This window comes from Ceratotherium simum, chromosome 23, assembly GCF_057802395.1.
Source record: "Ceratotherium simum simum isolate JZ-2026a chromosome 23, ASM5780239v1, whole genome shotgun sequence".
Classification (NCBI taxonomy): Eukaryota; Metazoa; Chordata; class Mammalia; order Perissodactyla; family Rhinocerotidae; genus Ceratotherium; species Ceratotherium simum.
Genome location: NC_141922.1, coordinates 17,399,468 through 17,423,231, shown reverse-complemented (window position 1 = coordinate 17,423,231; position 23,764 = coordinate 17,399,468). Strand labels below are relative to the sequence as shown.

Sequence of the window (23,764 nt, the reverse complement as noted above, 5' to 3'; positions counted from 1 at the left end):
GTTATGGAAATTTATAGGCACAATTGATTGTTCTGAGCTGGCAGGAAAACTTGGGCAACTAGCATAGGTCTGGACACCCACGGAAAGCCCACAGCAAGGACCACACCGTGACCAGCCACCAGAAATTTTGGGATGGTAGACTTACCGAGAGCGTCCACTGGCAGGGGGGGCGCACGGTGAGAAAGTGCAGGATACACAATTGACACAAAAAGGAAAATAATAAAGTCAAACTGGTATTCGAGCAGCAGTCCTACCTTTCTTTCATGTGTTAAACAGTCCATGGCTTGCCCCGGAATTTTATATTAGGGCAATTAAACCCACATTCACTGAGAGCTGCACATCCACCTTTGCTTCCTGACTTGCTAATATTCTTTTCTTCTCATCTAAACAGAAACCTTCCTAGTTAGGAATCATCATCCCTAGAGAATAAGCAAGGTTTATAAAAAGAGAGATGAGGAATATATTCCCACAAGAAGCCAAGTAAAACGCTTTAACAAAAAAACCTTTCAAGTATAATTTATCGTAACTAGAAAGTAACTAGGAAAACCTAGGATACAAAGTTCACGGTGGGGTGAAAATGGAAAAAAAATCAGAGGACTTAACATTTTAGTATATTAGTAAATAATATGCTAGTCTGGAACTCTGTGAGTCTGTTTATTAGGTTTATAATACTAGCTTTGCAGCCTCTGGTAAAAAATGATAGATTTGACTACATAAATGTCAGGCTCAAGGGTTAACATACTAAAACGCTTCAGTTCTCTCTCTCAAAGAAAGTGCCTGATAGACTTTTAATAGTTAAAGATTGAAACAGAAAGTTTTATCATTATTAATTTTTTAATTTAAATTAATAATAATATGGAAGTTAATTAAATGAGAAATAAGGCTGCTGACTTTGTACTGTAAAGTGGCAAAAGTCGGCAAACAACATAAAATGTTTCCCACATCTAACCCTCTCTTACTTCCCCCAGTCAGGTTATGGCCGAATCCAGGACCCCTTACCCCGAAGGCCAGGAGCTGACAGCATATAGCAGGGAGAGGGCTCAAGAGACGCCATGCAGAGCTTGGGGCTATGGGGTCACCTCCACATCACTTCCTCATCTTCCCGCTGCTGCCTTTGTCCCGTCCCCGTCACCTGTCAACGGCTGGCTCTGCCCCATGCCCCTGACCCTACGCACTAGCCTGGAACTTCTCAGAGGGGGAGGACCATCTCTCCAGCCCCCAACTCTCTGCCTAGCGTTTACTCCTAGTGTTCAGTCAGCCTGCCTTCCACAAAAATAGGTACATACACCCACAGCTGGCACATATGCCAACTTGTTTTAAAATGGTTTTGAGATAAAATCTAATCAAAACCAAAAAACCATTAGAAGTTTTTTTGATGGTAATATTTAAATACCTCTAGATGACAAATTACCACTCTCTATAGCATAGTAAGAAGAGTCAGATACAGCATGTGACAAAAGGTGATATCCACAGAGAATTAAGGTAAATTAGTTACACACAAAAATTACATCCCGTGTGTCTGCCTATGTCAAGGGCAGTGCTAAAGCCATGCTGAAATGGACAAAGGCATTTGAAATTTTGAAAAGGAGAGTCAGGAGAAGTTTTAGACCAAAGATCACAATTTTTGAAAAAGGCGTGGCAGAAAGCTGCTTGCTAATTTCCTGAAAACATATTTAAAAGGAAGTGATTATTTGGCTGTATAAATCAGATTCAGCTCTATCAGGACCAAAAAAAAAATGTATCCAAAGCATTTGTCCATTCTAATACATGATGTAAATCTCAGAAGGAATTACTAAGACTTTATAAGCCAAGAATCCAGGAAGCTACCACTTGAAGGAGATAAAACAGATGGAGAAGTGTCCTAGCAAAAAGGGAAACTTCAGCTAACCAGACCCAAAATAACTGGAAGCCTCAAATAACCAGACTTCTTCCCACCCTTAACTTGTAGTGTTTCTAGTCCATTCTCAGGCCACACATCTTCCGGAAGAGCACTCCATAACAAACATTCACTCAGAATGATGACTCTGGTACCTTCTAGAAGGCTCCATTCACCCCGGAAATATAAAAATGTGAGCACTTGGTCAAAAGAAAATGCACTTACATATTTTAGAAAAAACTTTTCTATAAAGGAAAGAAATAAAAAACGTTTTCTGGTTGTACCCTGGAGTAACTAGAAAATCATCTGTAACATTCCAAGCTACTGATCTGACTTGGCTTGCAGACATAAGTACACCATCACAGCCACCTTGCTGGAAAGGATATGGTGCCAGAGACTGTGGTTGGGGCTGAAAAGATGAGTGCTTCAGAAACCCCTGATCACAGCCTCCATTCTCCCAGCCTTTAGAGCCAAGTACCCCAAGAAATCTCACAACTAAATGCCAATTATTCCCGAGTCCCAGGACCAGAAGTATCTCTTCATGTTGCATAGTCCAGCCCACCAAGCATCCTGAATCTTTCTATCTGGCACCTTGATAGGAAGCTCGTTATCCTCTCTAGGCAGCCTGAGCCAGTGCTGGGCAAGTCTAATTGCCAGAAACTTCCTTTTGTGTTGCACTGCAATCAACCTATCAGACTTCCCCTGTAGGTACAAATTCTGCTAACTGGACAATGCCAGTGACTTTGAGTGACAGACGAGGACTGTTTCTGCCTCCATGCAGAATTCAGATAAAAGGATTATCACTGCAGCCAAGAACTTAAGGCCTCTAAAAGGAGAACTCTGGAAGAGCGAAAGGAAAATAGCTACGTTTTCTTACCTCAACCTTTTCACCAAACTCCCAAACCTTTCCCAAGCCATAAGCATCTTCCCTGGACCCTGCCCCCAAACCCATTAATCTTTCCTATCTCAAAGCTGCCAAGCTGTCAATTAGGTGGAGTTCAGCTCCAAATTTTTACCAGCCTGTTCTTCCATGGGACCTCAGATTTGATGGAACACGGTGGCAGTTTTATTTATAAACATTTACCTCTAGACTCACTAAAGTGTTACTGGCTGTAAACCCTGTTATGTGTCAAATGCTAGCTCCCAGGGTGCCCTAGTTAGAATATAAATTTGAGAAGCATCAAGACCAGAAAAACACATCCAGAACAAACAACTGAGGCCAATACTAACAGAAGATCTGATCACGGGTGAAAATTCTGCTGCCTTTATCTTGAAATGGTCTTCTGGTTTTTATAAGAACTGGGGGAATATTTTTTAGAAATGTCAAAGCTTAGGGGCCAGCCCCGTGGCTTGGTGGTTAAGTGCATGCGCTCCAATGCTGGTGGCCCGGGTTCAGATCCCGGGCGCGTACCGAGGCACCACTTCTCCGTCCATCCTGAGGCCGAGTCCCACATACAGCAACTAGAAGGATGTGCAGCTATGACATACAACTATCTACTGGGGCTTTGGGGGGAAAAAATAAATAAATAAAATCTTTAAAAAAAAAAAAAAAAAAAAGAAATGTCAAAGCTTAAAAATTTTGTCCTGTTTCTCTCCCTTTCCACTAAACCATTCCATCCCTCCAAAGGTATTTTCTTTTAATTCCAAATGAGAACTGCTTATTTAGGAAAGAGAAAATTTTGTTTTGGGGATTTCTACCTAAAAAGGTGGTCCCAAACAAACACTAAACATAGAGCAGCCTGATGGGGGAAAAAAAACCCATTTTCAGTTGCAATACAGCAAATTCAAAATCTTGGCATCAAGAAGAATAGTCTGGAAGGAATGTCATCTTCTCAAGTTCAAGTCCCTACATTTTGGTTCTTAGTAAAATGTTACGAATGCTTGCAAAGTAGACGTGACTAGATTTTTCTCTTCAAACTCCCAGTCCACGCTAGAAGAGCAGAGCTGGGTCACAAACCTGACAGCGAATTGGTTTGTGCACGACAATAAGCGGGGAGGAGGGACATCTTGCACCCGTCTGATCTTCCTTATCGAGCTCCCACCCTCATGAACACCATGAAAAATCTCCCTACACAGCAGTGACTCCCGGCCCCCACTGAGCCATTTCTAACATTCACACAAGACTTAATAAAGGCTTTCAGAGATTATAGGCTGTGGAACATGGAGGAGAAAATGACATAATTTCTGTAATAATTACTATAGAACATTTGCATAAAGGCTTTTATGCATTATTCCAAGGCTTCCAAGAAATTTATGGGTTTCATTACAACGCACAATAGGCATGGAAACTGTCAAATTTTGGAGACAAAGGTGGGGGGAGGGAACAAGTCAAGTACAACTTTGCAAAGGCCTCAAATTAATAGATATCCTGCACTTGAGAAGTTTAATTCAGATAGACTCTATTTGCTCCTATCTGTTCTCCAGGGCCGTCATATGTAAGGAAGTCTGAACACTTTCTGCTTCAAAGACCAGTCAAACACATGTTCATTTTCCCAAAGTAACACTATTAACGACAGAATTTGTCGAGTTACCTTTTTTTGCTTTCTTCTGCAGTTTCAGTGTATCTGAGGACTTCTTTTTTATCTCTTGGCGAGCTTTCTTATATTCTAAGAGAAAGCAGAATATTGAATAATTTTACCACTTTGCTCCACAGAAAATATTTCAGGAAGAGCCATTACTTCCATCACAGAAAGCATCAACTATGACATGAAATAAATAGCTTTATCAGAATACGATATGATAAAAATCTCATGACGACATTTTATAGCAAAGGGGTTAATTAACATGAAAAACAACAAAATGCACTATGGTCTTTTCTAAAGTGTTCACCTCTACCGGCTTTGAGGAAAGACATCATTTGGGAATATTTTACTAAAAAGGAAAAATTCACAATTTCTCAGCTCAAGCATCAAGAAATACTTTCAATATGATCTCCTTTCCCAAGGCCCAAATCCACAGTGCTTCACTCAAAGAAGAACCCATGTGGCAAGACGCTGGCCAGATGTTACAATTCAGAAAAGAGCACCTCAGACGACAGCAGGAGAAACCAGACCATGCGGGAAAAAATGGGGAAAGGCCCTGCTGCCCTTCTTTCACATTAATAGTGAGGCTGGAAGCTGTGGACACCGAGGAGGGACAGCCCACACGCACCACATCCCCCCGACAACCACTTCCTCTCCCCTCCAGTGCACACCCCCTCCAGGACTGCCCATTTCTGTTGCTGGCATCTCCATCACTCAGATGTGGACATCTGAAACAACAATCACCTCTGACACTTCCACATCGCCAGCACCCCCACCCTTTGGCTCCAGGATGACAGACAGGGGTGGCGTCTGTCTGGACCACTCTGTCCCCAGAGCCTGGCACATGAGGTACTGAGACCATTAGTGGAAGGCGTATGCAAAGAGAATGGCCAGTTCTGGGCAAGAGACCCAGGGTTAGCTCATATCATTAAAGGTTTAGTTTTCAAAATGTGCTGAAACGCCTTAAGTATGAATCTTTGGCATTTAAGCCTGCCATTAGAATTCACTTTTAACTCAGCTGATCACAGTTAATGCCACCGAGCAATCAGGCTCTCAGCTGCTGAGTGATGTTTCATGCCAAAAAAACCAGCACTGAGTCCTGTGATGGGCTTCTGACTCCTTATCCTCCAACACTGAAGCGTCCACAGGAGAAGTGGGGCCTGAGCGGCGTCTTAGGGTGACACCAATAAACCCGGCAGAAGTGCCAGGCAGCAGCGGCAACATCCCACCTGATGCTATTATGCGTCAGGCGACTTGGCCCCTACCTTTCGCGTGGTCTTTATCCAGCTGGTTGGCCACTTTCTTCCACTCTTCCATCTGTTCCTGAAGCGGGTTTATCAGACAGTCAATCAAAGCGCTTGTACCAAAAGAGAAAGAAAAGGAGAAATTAAGCAGATGTATTCTGTTAAGATTTACATTTGGTTGTCAGAACATACCTCAATCACAGTTACCTGAAGCAAGACAAGGCAGCATACCAAGCCCAAGCTCACATCCCAATCCCCCAATTTTGTAACAACCTTGTTCTCAGGACGCTTTCCAACGACTGTTAAGAAGCTGTCACCGTGACTGGCTGGAGCGACCTCTCTTCTCATTTGCCCCGTTTATATTCCCGTGCTCGTATGAACAATCAAGGTGGCAGACCAGTGGGGTCATCCATCTGGCTGCACAACAGAAGCACCTGGAGAGCTTAAAAAGGTGAAGACACCTGGGCCTCACCCCACATCTAATAGGAACTTCGAGGTTGGGTCCCCAAGATTACTATTTTTTTTAAAAGACCCACATGATTCTGATGTGCATTCAGGATTATAAGTCATGAATGTAGACTCACTGTGGACAGCCTAGAGAAAGAGACGCTGGATTGCCAGCTTCTGGATCAGAGGGGTGAAGAAATCTGCAGGTACATCCCTTCATTTTGTGCAGTCTCCCAAACAGACCACGTTTAGACACGTGGAAAGGTGGATCCCCACAAAGAGGAATCACACAAGTCATGGAATCCAAGGTTTTTTGACTGTGCAATGGAAGAAAAATTGGCCTTTTCCTACATTATAGAGATATTGTAGAAAAATTAGAAAATGCTTGTGAATTGCTTGAATCCCATCAGCAAGAACTACTAAGAAGGTGTTCTCAGACTGCTTTTTCATCTTCAAGTTCTTGGTACAACTTCCCCCTTTTCTTATCAGGGTATATTTGCAGTTCCCTGCCCTCGCATATGCTTCCTCCAGCCATCAACACAGCTCACTCCCTCACTTTTTCCAGGTCTCTGTTCAAAGCTTTCTTCTGAACAGAGACACTGTTTAACTGCCCCATGTCAAACAGCCGCCACCCATTCCCTGTCCTGTGTATTTCTACTCAGGACATTTATCACCGCCTGACATTCTAGCAGGTTTATTCAATGGGTTACTCAGTAGGAAGTGGTCCTATTCCCACTATATTCCTAAGACAGGGCCTGGCACACAGTTGGTACACAATAGGCAGTGGCTGTTGAATTGGTGTCTCTTCACCACTAAAATGGTGAGATGCCACAGGTCTGGCCCAAGAATAAAACAAGATGACGTGTGTGAGAGGGGACCCTGTGTGAGCTGGGGAGCACCATCAGGGGTGAGCTGTGGAGCACCATCTGGGGTGAGCTGGGGAGCACCATTCAGGGGTGAGGGGAGAGAAGGAAGCTAGATTTCATCACCCACCACAGCAGGCGCCGTCTGCTGTGTGGACATTAATTTTCACAAGAACCTTTAGAGATTCTCATGCCCATTTTACAGGGGCTGAGGTCTTAGCCCAAGATTACAGCACATGAGCGGCCAGCCCAGGATTCAAACCCAGGCCTGGCTGCCTCCCAGACTAGGCACTTCCCACTATGCTCTGCCACCTCCCTCGGTGGCCCTGCCAAGAGGGTCAGAGAGATTTCACTTTGGCGGCCACTTATACAACTTGCAATTCATAAAGCAGAACAGTGTGAAACTGCTGAATTATGCTGATCTGCCTGGAGGAATGTCCATCCACATCTGAACGCTGGAGACTCCATATCCCCATGCCAGCCATTGCCGTTCTACCCATTCTGGACGCTGTGAAACAGACAAGAGGCTGGCACTGAGGAGGGCTCTCTGAGCTACCACTGTCCTCCACAGTGGGTCTAGAAGGAGCACCTGTCCCGGGTGACAGGACAGCATTGACCCCCTCACTCTCCAGTACCACGGCTCCTCTTTAAGATGCTCCTGCCGGGGGCGGGGGAGGCCTCAGCAGGATGTACCCCTCCTTACACTGAAGGAGGTGAGGAGTCATACACAGGAGCACAGAGAAGATCCCGAAGGGAGTGCAGGCTCCACGAGGGCAGGGACCCAGGTCATCTCGATGTCCACTGTATCCCCAGTGCCCAGACCAATGCCTGGCATGTAGCAGATGCCCAGCAAATACTAGTCCAATGAGTGAGCAGAGTGATGGGCTGAGAGATGGGTTGTGGGGATTTAAATGCTATGGGGAAACCAGTGCTGCTGAAGGCGAGTTATGGTACATCTCACTTCTTCCTTAATCTGAAATCAGCAAGGGTGTCTGAGATCTGGGTGAAATACGCTCCTCACCTCGAAAACTGCCTCAGTTTGGCTTCTATGCTTCTGTGTCTCATGCACATCCTGGTGAGGGCAGAGCCAATCTCCCTGGTGGCACCTGAAAAAGCAACAGAGGCAAAGGTGAGGCCAGGAGACAAGTGGGAATCACTGAGATCTTTAAAGGAGAATGGAAGAGTTTAAAAACAAGCCAGATTTCACTATGTTGTCAAACCTAAGCCACCGCCTTTCCAACTTCTCATCATGCACACACACACACATAAATACATATGTATAGTGACATATTTTTATATAAGCACCAGAATGAAAGTTACCTTTACTATATACAATACCCTCTAATATTTTCTATTCCATCTGTTTTTTTTAAATGCTGATTGTGACCCAGAAACTGATTTTACAACCCACTCCTGGGTCATGACCTATAGTCTGAAAAATATGTTCCAAGGAAGATGATCAAAATACCATCCGATATTTAGGGAAAAGCTGTAGTTTTGATCCCTGCCCCCACTTCTCCCAAATCCTCTTAGTATTATTTAGAACAGCTAATAAGGCCACCCCAGCTAATTGTTTCAAGACACATTCTAGAATACAAGTAATTCAGAGAATAACAAGGCTAAAGCAAAATGAAATAAGATATATTTTTAATGGTTTTGGGTAAGCCACTGAAAGAGGTCCTCAGACTCAGCAAAGGTCGAGGTAAGCTGCAACACAGTGTGATTTTCTTGAAATTCTTGTTATACTTTTCCCCTCAGGCACACCCTTTTCTAAGATTATTTTTGAATCTCCCTTCCTTCCTCCTCTTAGTAGCAATGCTTGAGTCAGCACTTACTCGGGCATGGGGCAGGGGGAGCAAACTGTAACTACAGATGGTAATTCTGTACCGAGCATGGGGAAACACAATTATAAATGTTCGTAAAGCACTGGGGCTTGTGAAATCAGGGGGAAAGTGTCAAATAAAGCACTATTTTGAATGGAGAAGGCCTTCAAGGGAAAGCCACAGGAACATATGGCAGGTTCAGCCAAGTCCAGTTAACAGGAAAAAAATTTCCTCCCTTATTAGTACTTGTGATATTAGTAAGGGCTGTATTTTCCCCTCTGCCTTCTCTTCTAGAAATGCCAATCTGGTGCTTCAGTTCTACCTATTTTCCGTTTTATTCTGAAAAACAGATTTCTAGAACCACGAAGAATAGTCATAATAGTGACATATATTATATATTAATATTTCTATATTTTAGTCTGAAAAGAGTAGCCTTCTAGAGCGATTCTTCCATTCGTCTACAACAGGGTTTCCCAGCCTTAACACTATTGACACATCGGCCGGATGACTCTTTGTTGGGGGCCTGTCCCGTGCATTGTAGGATGTTTGGCAGCATCCCTGGGCTCTACCTAAAAGTCAGTAGCAGCCCCCAATTTGTGACATCCAAAAATGTCTCCAGACAGTACCAAGTGTTCCCTGGGGAGCAAAGCACCCCAGCTGAGAAGCACTGCTGTAAAAGAACCTAAGCAAGAACTAAAGGTCACCCGAGGCTGATTGTTTAAACGGCTGGAAGTGTTTGTAAAATGCTGCTCCTCAGCTGCTGGCACCTGCAGCCGCTCTCAGGAATGACCACCTCAGCATCGCCGACCACCGCAGCTCACACCCCTCCACCACAGAAAACCAGTAGAGGGCGCTGTTTTCACACAAGCAGCTCACCTCTGGACGTTCTCTCTTCAGGTTCTCTTAAGCTTTTATTGCTTATAAGCAAAGATGAGGAACACTTTATCCCCAGGGAAATATCTCCAATTTTTCCTGGGCCTTCATTTGATTAAAAGTTAATAACCTGGCCACGCAATGAAATGGGCACACTCATTCGCTGCTGGTAGGAGTGTAAACTAGTACTTTTCTGGTGGAAAATTTGGTAGCATCTAACAACAATCAATTAAAAACAATCCCCCCCTTTGACCCAGCAATTCCACTCCTAGAAATTTAACTGGAGGAAACAATTAAGGAGAGCAAATCCTTAGCTATGAGAATAGTCATGGAAATGTTGTTTACAACAGTAAAAACTAGAAACAAATTTCCATTAAAGGGAGCAGGTTAAATAAACCATAGAACAGAGCCATGCAGTGGAACAGCATGCAGTCATCTGAAATGCTGGTGAGCGATGTTGAAGGTCACAGGAAGGTGAGTCATTTGCAGACAGCTTAGGATGTGCTGGGCCCTGGGTAAATGCTTTGCACACACAAACTCATTTAATCCTCACAACACTCCCAGCTGTGCTGGTACTATTATCATCCCCATTTTATGGATAGGGCCTTACATCATTTCTCCACGGTCACACTGCTATTAAGTGAGATTCCAACCCAGAATGAACCTCCAGAGTCTATGCATTTAACCACTTGGCATATGGCACCTATTACAGACAAAGGGAGATGGGAAGGGGCAGAGCCCAGAGCCTAGAACATTCTGCTAAACTTACTTATCTACACACTATTATGGGTGTTAGGGTTTTACAGCCCAGCTCTCAAATTTTGCTTCTTGAGCCTACCACTGTTGAACAGCTACCAGGGGACAGAGCTCCGATCCTTGCTAAGTTACTACAGAGGGCTAAGTGACAGCGAGTTGCTTCTTTGATACCCCTGCCTCCGTTTCCTCAAGACAGAATTCTACGGTCGGAAAAGGTCACCTCAAAGCTCAGTTCCCTCGCCCCGTTTCCCTGCTCCATTATTTGTTACCTTACCAGATATTTTCCATAGATTGCCACTGGTCATTTATCATCCTCAGGAAAGCCCAAGGCTTTCCAGAAACAGCTGAGCTACAGTAGGATAACAAGCAGTTTCTAAACTTGCCGCATGTGCTCCACACAGCACAGGAAGCCCTGAGAGGGGAGGAAAGAAAGAACTGCAGAGAAAACTTCCCAACAGCAGTGTCTCATGGGGCCCATCCGTTAGCATGACTGCTGATCTCGGCAACATGGAGCACCCTAAAAATAGCTCTATCTGTGGTTGTGCTTAACAATGTCTTATGCTCTTCCTGACCCTTGCTAAAACTTAAAAAAAAAAAAAAAAATCAGCAGGTTTGAAAAAGCTTCAGAGGAAACTGGCTTTAGCTACAGACAGAGCAGAGCAGACATCTGGAAAAGCTCCAACTTGACACTGAGAATATTTATGGAATCAAATGGCTGGCTGAGACACACTCAGCGCTTGTGAGTGAGGACAAGATCTACTTGTTTCTATATTCCCTGTACCCAGCACTGCTGCTGAACGAAGGAAGCAACATTTATCATTTTGAGAGCATACCCAGTCTGGCTATACCTGGAGGCGAGACCAGGGGCTGGGTTTGTCTTTTTTTTTAACCCATAAATATTTGTGTATCTTCTATAGAAGATTACTATATCTACTATAGAAGATTCAAAATAAATATGAGATTCTTATTATCTTAGAAAAGGTCTATACTGATTCAAGGTCAGCCTAGAAAAACAATGGTGTATTTGTTTCCCATTGCTGCTGTAATAAATTACCACAAACTTAGTGGCTTAAAGCAACACACATTTATTATCTTACAGTTCTGGAAGTCAGAAGTCAAAAATCAGTTTCATCAGGCTAAAATCAAGGTGTCAGGAAGGCTCCGTTCTTTCTGGAGGCTCTAGGTGAGAATCTGTTCCCTTGTCTTTTCCAGCTTCTAGAGACGGCCTGCATTCCTTTGCTTAGGGCCCCTTCCTCCATCTTCAAAGCCAGTGATGTAGCATCTTGTCTCTTCTCTGACCTCTGCTTCTGTCCTCACATCTTCTCTGACTCTGGTCCTCCTTTCTTCTTCTTCTAAAAACCCTTGTGATTGTACCAGACCCACCTTGGTAATCCAGGATAACCTCCCCATCTCAAGATCCTTAACTGAATCACATTTGCCAAGTCTCTTTTGCCATGTACTATGGTAACATATTCACAGGTTCCTGGGATGAGGACATCTTTGGGAGGTCACTATTCTGCCCCCCAGAGATGCGTACGAGTTGCTAATTTGGAGAGTGTAGAGGGGCACTGTGGTCGACTCTCCAGCATCCATTCATCCTCAGATGGTTAGTCTGGGCCAACGATTTAATTCCATCCCCTTCGGCAGTGGCTGGTTTGGGGATGGGACAAAGATGGAGAGAAGGTTGTTGGAAAGGCCTCTGGGGAAAATTTCCCTGATCTTAAGATCAACACACCAGAGAGCCCCCACAGGACACGAACAAGAAGCAGGCTGCCCTCCTGCTGCAGTCGGCCATCTACGGCCATGGGGACACCTGCCTTAGGATGAAGCCCATCCTTCAGACAGGAAGAGCCTGAGTGCCCAGTGACCTCACTGAGCTGCCAAATTAACACACCCAGAGCCTGCTCTCCCTCTGGTCCTTGGGCTCCTGTTCTGCAAGAGTATACATTTCCTTATTTTTAAAGCCACTTTAATTTGGTTTTGTTTCTTGCCAGCTGAAAGGAAGAGGAAGGGTACAACGGCCTCTCGTGCTTCCTCCTAGAACCAGGAATCACTCCGTTGCTAAAAGAAATGCCAGTCTGTCACTCACTGCTGAGGGATGCAAATATACTTTATGGCAAAAATCTCAATTCTTTTCAATGTGATACATGTAAGAACTTTCTCCCATAACAAGCATCAGTCAGTGATCTAAACTGGATGATCTGCAAAGGAGACAATCAGTGGAAAGAAAGAAATATCAAGTCCAGAGGCTCGACCAACAGGCATAAATGCTGGGGTAGAATACTATGTGTTTTGCAAATGACACTTACAAATTCCACAAATGTTTACTGAGTATTATATTAGTTTCCTAGGGCAGCATAACACACTGCCCCAAACTGGTTGGTTTAAAACAACCAAAATTTATTGTCTCACAGATCGGGAGGCTAGAAGTCTAAAACCGACGGGCCACGCTCCCTCTGAAACCTGCAGGGGAGACTCCTTCCCGGCCTCTCCCAGCTTCGGGTGGTTGCAGCAATCCTTGGCTCGTAGCTGCACCACTCCAGCCTCTGCCTCTGTCTTCCCGCGGCTGCGTCCCTGCGCTTGTCTGTCTTCACGTGAGACACACGAAGGCCTTCTCCTCTCTGCGTGGGTCCGTGTCTAAATTTCTCTCCTCTTAGAAAGACACCAGTCATATTGGATTAGGGCCCACCCTAATGACCTCATCTTAACTTGATTACATCTGCAAAGACCTTATGTCCAAATAAGGTCACATTCACAGGTACCGGGGTTAGGAGTTCAACGTATCTTTTGGGGGGAGGCAATGCACCCCGTACTAAATATCCTCCGTGCAGCAAGGATTAAAGTGATTCCAGAGATGGGGAGGACAAGGGCCTGGCCCTTGAGGGGCCAGCAGACGGTTAGGGGATACCTATCAAATGGTGCAGGGAACGCAATCTTTGCAGCAACCCTATGAGGTAGGGATTATTGTCCTCATTTTAAAAATGGAAAAACTGGAGTTCAGGAGGGTCAACGAACTTGCTGAGGGCCACAGGGCTGGGAAGTGATAGAGCTGCAACCCCAGCCCTGCTTTAACTGATACCAAAAAGCTCTTTCCCAGTACGACAAGCTGGAGACATTCCCAACCGAGCACAAAGAGAGACATTAAAGTCACAAACAGATACACACTGTTTAACGCTTATTTTGGGGAGGTTGGGGGGAAAATAAGGAGCCACTGAGCCACTGTCGTTCCCCCACCCCAAAAGTCCAACATGGCTACATCCTTCAGACTGCCACTTGCCACGGTGGCTTTGCAGAGGGGAGAGACAGCGGCATCCGTCAAGCGGCATTGTCCCATCCCTCCATGCCTCATTTGCAGGCGGCTTCCATCTCCCCACACAGTGGGGGACTAATGGACAGGCTGTCATGAGGGTCTCAGTGCACAGGTGGCGAGCAAGGGCTGAAAAGCCATTCTGCGAAGCCCGGCTTCTGAGGCAGGAGGGGGAAGGGCTGGAGGAAGCAAGATTTAAGAAGCGCCTGGGTAGAAGCGCACGGCTACAGCAAGTCACTGTGCATCACGGCGGCCCCTCTGGGGGCTAATGTTGTTGGAACGCTAATTAGGGGTCAGAACTGCTGGACAGGAGAATGCTCTCTGAAACCTTGGCAGGAGAGGGGTTCAGAGGGACAGCACAGTCACCTGCTGCAGGGTCTCTCAACCTCAGCACTGCTGACAGTCTGGACCAGATCACTCTTTGTTGTAGGCTGTCCTGTGCACTGTAGGAGGTTCCACAGCATCCCTGGCCTTTACCCTCTAGATGCCAGTACCACACCCCAAGTCATGAGGACCAGAAATGTCTCCAGACACTGCCAAACGTCTCCTGGGAGCAAAATCGCCCCTGTTGAGAACCACTGGCCTAGGGGAACACGCGTCCTTCTCCCATAGGGAGGGGTCGCTGATTCTGGCACCGGGCATCGCGAAGCCACAACTGACAGCAGCAGCCTCGCGAACACACGTCGCAGCAGCTCTGAAAAGCTATTAAGCTTGCTGCCTAGCCAAGCTTCATAAGCACAGAGCAATAGGCGACTCCTGTCTGTCTAATGAAGAAAACATTCCACTGGCCGTTAAAAAAACGTTAATTTCAAAACACAACTGACCCTCTCCACAAAGTAACAAGCACAAACTCCCTCCCTGCCAGCCTTAGGGACACATTCATTCAACCAGAGGCAGCTTATGCTCAAGTCTAAAATATCAGAAATATCCAAACAACTATGAAAGGGAGCCCAAGAGGCCCTCGTTAGGCAGGATTTTAGGCGCAGAAGACCCACACCGTCCGTGTGGTAGGAAGAGCTCCTTCGTGAGACTAATAAGAGCTTGGAGGAGGAAGGGGCAGCCGAGTAAGAAAGTGACTTCAAATCACTCAGCAGCTCGCGTCTTCTATCTGGACACCAGCCAGAGATACACTGTCAGCCCCAAAGTGTTTCTGAAGATCTGTGACACCGGACACTGAACAGGCGCCACACAAACCTAATCCCATAGGCGCTCTCTCCTGCTGCACGCGAACCCGTGAAATCGCTTATTGCACCCACTTGGTTATAAATTTACAAGATCTAAGAGAGGTGGCAGTGGTGGTTCCCAGGCACATAACTGCCAAACATACAGACGTATCACATACGACTGTAGGTCCCCCCTCCACCCCGTGACATATTTTATCAGGAATCTTTTTCCAAAATGCACCTGTTTCATCCACACCAAATCTTACCTGTTGAGGTAAGCGACCCTCTCCCCTCCCCCATTGACACCCAAAAGAGTCCTGGGGGCTCCTTAGCAGCTGCATCCCATACTCTCTCCTCCTTGACATGTACTTGGGTGATACGCAGACCCTACGCAGCCTGCAAGCCACAGAGTTTCAGCAGCAGAGCATTCTCATCACGGCTAATCTGGAGTCCTGGCACAAGCTCCTTGCCATCTCCCAAATTAGCATGAGGATCAAAAGGAAAAGCAGTAGAGCTGAACGGTTAAGAGCTCAGCTCTGAAGTCAGACAACGTGGATTCAAAGCCCAGCTCCTCTATTCGCCAGCTCTGTGACCTCGGCAAGGGCCTAACTTGCTTAGACTCAAGTGTTGATGACTGTACTACAAAAATGAGTATAACCAACAGTGTTTCATGTCGCCTTTGTGGGTATACATCAAACCCAAAGTGCATCACCTCTGATTTCCAGTTTGGGCTTCTTGTGAAACAATCTGAGTATTTTTTGTTGTTGCTGTCCCCAATCTTTTACAATGGCTTCATTCATACCTAATTTGATGGCAATATTTTTTTAAAAGCAATTTGCTTCTATCTTATCTTTCTAAACATTCCACTTATTTTGTAGAAATAACCAACTTTCATTTTCACACTCATATGCCAAAGATTTACATACCATATAATAACGTAATGACAGTTTGTACAACTGGCATATACAGGTGTGGAGGACACACAACTGACTGTTGGTTAAGCCCACAACTCAGGTGGAAGAAGTGTGTGGGCATGCAGAGAGAAGCCCACTATCTGTGAGCTTATGAAGGCAGGCTTGGTATATTTTATAAAGAAAGTAGGGAGCACTGGTTACACCAACGGGCCAATTAAGTAGGGCTTTAGCAATAATCAACCAAGTCCTACAGGAAGGCAGAGGCCAGAGTAATTAACTCAGGCCTGGCTGGAGCCCCTGTCCACTCGGATGCACTAGCCACCATATAACAGCCCTCACTTCTCCCACATCTAATATCGTTCTCCTCCGAGGAGCTGGCTAATGAGTACATAGAAGGCAAGTTACCAGTGCAGAGGGCAGCTTCTGCAAAAGCCGGAATTGTTCCTTCTTCCCAAACACCTCAGAAGACCAAAGGCCAAGAAAGAGCAGTCCTGAGGGCCTGCCCGGGAAGGATCTGCTTGTACTTATTAACAATTATGCATCAACAAAGTGGCCATTTGATGGAACTCAAAGCTGTAGCATGAGAAGTTCACGGTCAACCCGCTGCAGTGAGCCTCAATCTCTCCAAGCCCCTTCCAAACAGGCAGGCAGCTGCCGCTGGCTAACTGCTTTTAAAGGTATCCCCAGCTCTAGATCTCTGTTGTTTATTTTTATATTACAATGTTCAGGACAGTTGTTCACCAGCCTCTTTCCAGGAAAGAATGGAAAGGATAGCTCCTATGGAATCCAGTGCTCGGTATTGTCATGGGACACTGGGACCACTTGTGCAATGGCCTGTGGCAGGTGGTAATAGCGGAGGTTCAGTATACGAAGAAAGAGTGTCTCTCTCCTTCCTCTCAAGCTCCTGCTGCTCCCCAAGAGCCCCAAAGTCTTGAAAACGTCGGGTGTGTTTTCACCTTGGCGGCCAGCTGGAGGACTACCCCGGCATTGCATCGCAGAAACTCCTCGGCGTGCATCAGCTGCCGCTCCAGCCGCCTGAGCAGGGCACAGATGGGGCCACCATCTGGCGCCCTGGGGGCCAGCCGGGGGCTGGCACTCGCCGTGGCTAACACAGCTCCGCACACACGTGGGCATCACAGTTCATGAGGAAGCCAGCGCCCGATTTCTGCAATCTCACTGGCATGTTTCATGCTTTTATTTCACAACCTTAAGTGATGGTACGTGGAGAATAGAAGTGTCTCAAAATGGCACCTGAGTGTGAGCCTGAATTCTAATAAGAAGAAAGGAGGGAGTTCAACTCTCGTGCCCAGAAATGCTCAACCCTGACGCCCTAGTTAACAAAGACCACCCTTTACCCAAATATTCAGTCCAAGGGGCCAAGTCCAAAAGGCCATTAGGTGGACAACTATAGCCAGACCAACAAAATAATGGGTCAGTAAGGACGACCTGGGCACGCCAGGCAAGGGGACCAGCTGGACCTCAGCTGGAGGTGGACACACCTGCTTGAGGCTCTACAAAGTGGATCTTCCAGACGACCTCCAAGCTGGATTAGATGACCCCCTACCCCCTCTAAGAGAAATGATCTTCTGGCAGCCGGGATGCTGGAGAAGAGATGGGGCTGCATTGTTATACTCAACAAATACTGAGGAAGTGCTACTGTGATCTAACTACTGTGCTAGGAACTGAGGAGTCAGCCCCTGCCCTCATGGAACGTAACATCATCGAAAATCGGCAGCAATGGATTTTTAGGGTGACCTCAGAGCTGGAGGGTGCCTTAGAAAACTCAAGAAGCAACAAACGGGCAGTTCCTCGCTGCTCAGCAGCACACTCCTGCCCTTACTAAGCAGAGAAGCCCCTGACGCCCTCTCACTCCCGCTGTTCCTGTTGCTCCGCGAAATGCACCCGTGTCCTTCACCGCGCATTTCTGAGGCAGCTGGCTCCTGTCAGGGGCATCGTCATTTTCATTAAAGGTCAAAGCAGGCACTCAGGATATTAAGAACATAAAATTAACAAACTATGTTTCTTCTGGCTTCATCAGCATTTTATTTTTATCCTCGGGCACAAGAGATGGACAACTGCGAGAAGGTGGCATCATTGATGCCCTACATTTGTTTAACTACAGGGAGGAGAGGGAGAGAGGATGGGGCGGAGACAGAGAGACAACAGTTCCTGGTTTTCCGAGTTACAATACAGACCAGTTATATCAACCAAGTAACCTCGCTCCACCCCGTAGAGACACTGGTCACACTTAAATCACACAGCGTCCCAATACCTTATGTTAAGCCCTGAAAATGGTTTCAAAACTACCCAAACATTTTTGTATATGCTATTCAGATCACCTAAGTGTTCTTGCAACAAATACACAATTTGATTTCAAGGAAACTAACCAATGAGAAACATGAGTAGTATTTTAAACAGTGGAAGGATCTGTCCCTTTGTCCTCATGGGGGGATCCTTAGGATGAAAAACTTAAAAGACTTTCAAACATAAACCCTGAAAACTCCCAACAAAGGAAGCATAACTTCCCTTTTGCCACAATGGCAATCCTAACAACCCACTTCCATCTTCAAGGAAGAGAAAAACACGCGGAGTTTCCTGCTCAAAAAACTGCATTATTCAGCTACTGTATGTGGCCGGGATGTAATGGACAGTCCAGCTGGTGTTTACAGGACAGCTAATACTGTGCACTCAGCAAATGCTGGAGAGGGTCAACGACACATTTGGGGAAGACACCCTTGTGCCCACACGCGGGGTGGAAGATAGTGCAAACTGTTATCAGCTGACAATCTTTCAGCCAATCTCCCACTTCCCAGCCTCTCCCACTTCACGACTTTTCAAAAAGCAGAGGAAACAAAACCACACAACAGTCCTACCACCATCTGGCAGCTTCAGACCAGCAAGCAGGAGATTCTGGCATGCACGGTACTGGCAGCCACAAAGACCAATATTCCTCTTTCTTTGTTGCTGTTTTAAAAGCAAAGCGAGAATGGTAATATGGAAACACAAAAACACGGACACGTTCACACTCGGGGAAAACCACAGCAGCAGCAAACGCATCCCGCCCTCGTTCCTGACGGAACGGTGCCTGGTTGAAAAGCACGGCGGGGGCATTACCCGGGAAATGCCGCTGGCTCCCGACATCTGCCACCGTGAACTCCTACCGCCAGGGTCTGCCTCTGCCACACAAGCGTGGAAAGATGTTCCCGCTGGAGCCAGGCTTGAGCGACTCAAGGATGCCAACTCGTGCCAGCCAAGCAGATGTGGGCTGATGTGCAAAACCACATGTCATTTTCCTAGCTCGTGAAATTGAACTGTTGGGCAGATAAGACACTCACAGCCGCTGATCTGGGCATTATCTCCCAGGCAGCCTTCAGGGGAGGTCAGATAATTTAGAAGATGGCCTGATGAGCATGGAAGCCAAACAGAGGCAGTTAGTGTTTCAGGGATCAGAATAAGAGACTCAGGCATCCATCTCCCCCAACGGAATGAGACCCCAGAGAGCGAGCCCTTGATGCTGCCTCTTTAGCTGTCCTCTGGCTCTGCTACTGCTGGTGACTAGACCTCCTGTGACAAACAGTTTATCCTTAAAACTATCCACTAGTATCTGGAATCAGGTTACCCTCGTAGGTTGCTGGCCTAGGATCTACTGTATTCCTTTAAGGGACTTCTGTACGTCCCTAAACTATGCCAGAAGGTGTTGACTTTATCATCTCTCAGGAAGCAGTCTTGCTGCTTTCCAAATTATTAAGAGTAGCTACCATTTACTGAGTGGTTGCAATCTAACAGGCACTTGCAAGCACACTGTATTCAATTTTTAAAATCTCATTATATTCCTCATGTAGGTATCATTATGAGGTAGGTATTATTATCCTCATTTTACAGATGAGGACAAGGGGGCTCAGAGTAGTTAAGTACCTTGCCCCAGGTCACAAAGTAGAATTTAGGATTTGCATCCAGGGCTGAGTCCATACTCAGAACTTTTAACCATTCTTGAGGACATCTCACTGTCGCCAACATGTACCAAAATATTTGGTGGATGAGAAGTTAGGTTTTCGTCCCCCACTCCCATCCTATCATTGAAGGAAAATAAAAACCCCTCCAGGCAAACATCTGTTTTATCTGCCAGACTCAAACCACTCTGTTGCCACCTCCTTGCTGGACTGTGTATGGACTGGCTGGTCTGCATGCAGGGCCCTGGGATCAGGGTGGACATGGACTGTCTCTGCATGTGTCACCTCCTGCCAGCTTCCTTCGGCACAGGGTGCTGTTTATTCATGCAGAGGACCCTTCCCTACTTGCTAGGAGAATCTTTCCCCAAATCACCCTTTCAGCTACTGACCCATCATCCCAGGAGGGGCCACTACATTAGTTTCCCAGGAATAGTCATCCCTGCTTTGCTGAATTCTTCACAGACAAAGGCAGGGATGGCAAATGGGTTTTATCTCTTTGGCTAATTCTGATGGTAATGAATACCTGGAGCATTGTGTTGAGAAGGAGTCTGAGGCTGGATCTGGACTTAATGGAAAATAGAGGGCCTAGATCAGCTAGTAATGCCTGCCATGAATGCAGAACTAGTGGAGGGATGCATGCTTTGTATCCGCTACCTTGGCCCTAAGGTCTCAAAAGATAACTAGAGCAGCAACTTCCCAAACTTGAATGTGCATAAGGATCACCAAGGGATTATGTTAAAATGCAGATTCTGATTCAGAAGGTCTGGAATGGGCTCGAGACTCCGCATTTCTAACAAGTTCCCAAGTGGTGCCAACTTGCTGCTAGACCACCAACCGTACTTTGAGGCGAAAGGGCTAGACTATTTCATCAGCCAGTTCACCTTTCCCCAGTTCCCAGAGAACTCCACCACCATAGAGACAGCCTGCCAGATGAAACCCAGGGGGACCAGATGTGCTGGACTTGGAGGAGGGACATGAGAACGTGACTGTTCACCATGCTGCGCCCCCACAGGACACTGGGGTCTGCTGTCGGGACAAGCTCCTGCTGGTGAAGCGTCCCCACCCTTTGCCAGGTAGCCTCGTGCCAACAACTGAAGCTGCAACCCTGGGTCTAGAGAAGAGAGGAAGCTCGGGAGCATCAATGACAGAAGGCAGAGTGGCTGGAAGGAAGCTCAGGGGTCACAAAGAGGCCGTTGGTTCCCACCGGCCTCTGTCTCTCCCCACGCCCGGGATGTTAAGTACCTTCACAGTGACTCAGTATAAAAGGGTGGGCATGGAGTAGGCTCTCTCTTCTGCCTTGTGGATTAGCAACTCAAAAACCTCCAGAACTTGACCTAAGGCTGGGATGATGGAGGAAGGGAGGGAAGGAGAGATTGGGGGGACCAGATGGCCGCTAGCTCACCTCCCCCTTTCCCATGCACATACATGCATAGCTGCACTTGTAATGATATTCCCGGGCTTACTACTTCCCGGGCCCGTGTCCTCCACTGACTTGACCTCCTGTGGACAGCAACCATGTCCGAGCCACCCCTGAATTCCCAGTGCCTGGTAAGATGCATGACCCAGAAAAAACACTTCATAGATATTTGCAGATAAAGGAAAACAAAACAGAAAAAAAAAATTTAAAAATCGGACAATATCGTACTCCGAAGAGCAAGATACTCTTAATGTTTCGGCAGCTGAGCTAAATCTGAGCTCCCAGGAGAGGGGGATGAGAGGTGCTTTATCACTGTTAGACCCACCCATGGATCCACTCTGCCCCGTGGTGTGAAAAGGAAAGGGACAGGAGTTCTGGACCCTACAGCTGTGAGCTCTGGGAAGCCTGCTTGCTTTTACATTCAAGATTATCTAGGGAAAAACCATATCTAAATGCTAATCTAATAATGAATATTTAGATCAATGCTTGGCTATTCTGCCAGCCTTTCAAATAAAATTATTTGAGCACCTACTATGTGCAAGCCATCACGTAACAATAGGATAGCAACGCTTCTTCCACGTAGGAATATGTACAAGAGAAAAAAAATGAAGGCAAAACAAAGAAGAAAGTCTTTCTATTTTAGGATATGGGGCTGATGCAGACCTCCAAAGTCCCCATGAGGATGGAAGAGGCCCATTAAAATGTTCACAATATTCAGAACATATTTTTTTAGAAGATAATTACTAACAATCTCAGGAAGCTTCAGATCCCCTTATATGCTATTAGAAAAGCCTTTGCAGGAACAGCTCTGTTGCTATGACAACAATCACTCAGCTGAGTATATAGAAGGACGAGGGACGTACCGAGTGGTGCTCAGCAGTAAGCCCTGCGATTTCTTAAAGCCACTTTCTGAAGAACCTTCAGCATCTAGGAGTTAGCGAGTCTACAAGCTGAGTGAGACCCAGGTAACCTAGTTTTAGCAGGTCACCAGAATTTCTTCTTTCTCATTACTGCCAAAATGCCACCTAGACTCAGCTGAAACATCTCCAGGGCCAGGGAACTTACTCTGCTCCACGCTGGGAGGAGAGGGCAGGGTGCTTTCCTCTGTAATCCTTGGAAGGAAGTGAGCATCGGTTTAGGAAGGTGGGGGTGCCCTTTCCAAGCAGAGGTTTGGGTCAAGTGCGCTGGCCTCCCCGGCAACGCCTGCCATTAGCTCAATGAGGCTGAACAAAATGAAAACGGCCATGAAAGGTAGCTCCTCCCGGGTCTTCCAGAGCTGATTTCTAATTCCAGCCTTTAACGCCACCTGGAAATTCATGACTGTCACCGTTTCACTGTTACCCTAAATAGAAACAGCACCGAGGACCCTGGTGGTGTTCCGTGAGCCGCCTGGGGGGCTGCGTACGGCAAAACATAACCACATGCCTTGCGTCCACATGCTGTGTAAACATCACACATGTGCCTACACATACACACAAACCCACAAGAGAGAAACCCACCAGGACGTGCCTCTTTATTTACCTCCATGGAGCTTCACCAAGGACGGCTTCTCCCAGGGCCCTGGTCATCAAATGTCTTGAGATAAATGCACGTGTATTCTTAGGTAACTCCCAGGGGCAGACATGTGTGTAGACCAGGATTGGGAGAAGGGCACAGGGGTAAGCTAGGGGCATTGCTGGGTAAGCAATTTGCGTCAGAAAAGTGGGTGCAAGCCTTGCTGAAGGGGAACCCCACACCTTGCCCACGTGTGCTGCTGTGAGGAGTGGCACAGCCTGCAGAGGAACCTTCCAGATCCAGCTGACCTCAACAGGCGACCTCCAACTGTCTCCTGACACCATCCCATCGTGGTGAGGTTCTAAGACAACAGGGTGCTTTCCTGGGTGCCGACTTTCATCCTGTCCATGACAGAATGACCCAGAACCCTCGGCTTCCTTCAATTTACTATGCCCTGTATGCCCTGCAGCTTGCCACGTCCCAGAAGGCCTTTGGACGCCAGCTGCATCTTTCAATAGTAACTCGGGGCTGAGGCAGCACTACTGGGGACAGCCATCCGGAAGCGAGCTTAATATGAGAAATATCTCATTTCAAACGAGAAAGACTCAGAAAAATTTAAAAGAAATAATCTGTTTTTAAGACTCCAGTTTATTTAGTGCCTTATAAATAATTTCTACCATCCCAAAAGAAGAATTTGAAAAGATGAAAAGGATTTGCATGACCTACGGTGCTCTCGTTATCAGACACCGAACTGGGCCTATTTTCACAGAAACAGATATGATATGAAGATGACACCTCTGAGCAGGCGCCTCCCCAGAACACAGCCCCCAGGTTTGCCACCAACGTTCCCAGTCAGGAACGCAACACTCCTGGGAAGAACCCAGGAAACCATCTTAACAGTGGTTAATCAGCAAACTTACTAAAGTTTGAGGCAGGAAATTAGCTCCTGCAAGAATTAGTGTTGATTTGGTGAGCATCCTACAGAGGTGACATCATACCACTCCAAACCAGGGGTGACAAAGCGGGGAAGACAGAAGCACAGAGAGCAGCTCCCAACCAGAAGGTAGAGGACAAAGGGTGGAGAGGCGGGGAGGAGTAGGAATGTTCCCATTACA

General features: G+C 46.5%; 1 protein-coding gene across 10 annotated transcripts in view; it reads right to left on the bottom strand.

Moving 5' to 3' along the window:
• The window catches only part of MTSS1 (MTSS I-BAR domain containing 1), a 161,103-nt gene that overhangs the window by 29,637 nt on the left and 107,702 nt on the right, over positions 1-23,764 (bottom strand). For 6 of the 10 annotated variants that reach the window (XM_087447469.1, XM_014787973.2, XM_087447465.1 and 3 more), the window contains 4 exons: positions 7,974-8,058; positions 5,664-5,755; positions 4,408-4,482; positions 146-157 (listed from right to left, as the gene is read on the bottom strand). In XM_087447469.1, coding sequence (XP_087303595.1) covers positions 146-157; positions 4,408-4,482; positions 5,664-5,755; positions 7,974-8,058 — 264 coding nt within the window. The remainder of the gene's footprint in view (positions 1-145; positions 158-4,407; positions 4,483-5,663; positions 5,756-7,973; positions 8,059-23,764) is intronic. The other 4 variants (XM_087447466.1, XM_004431079.3, XM_004431078.3 and 1 more) reach the window with 1 other exon arrangement.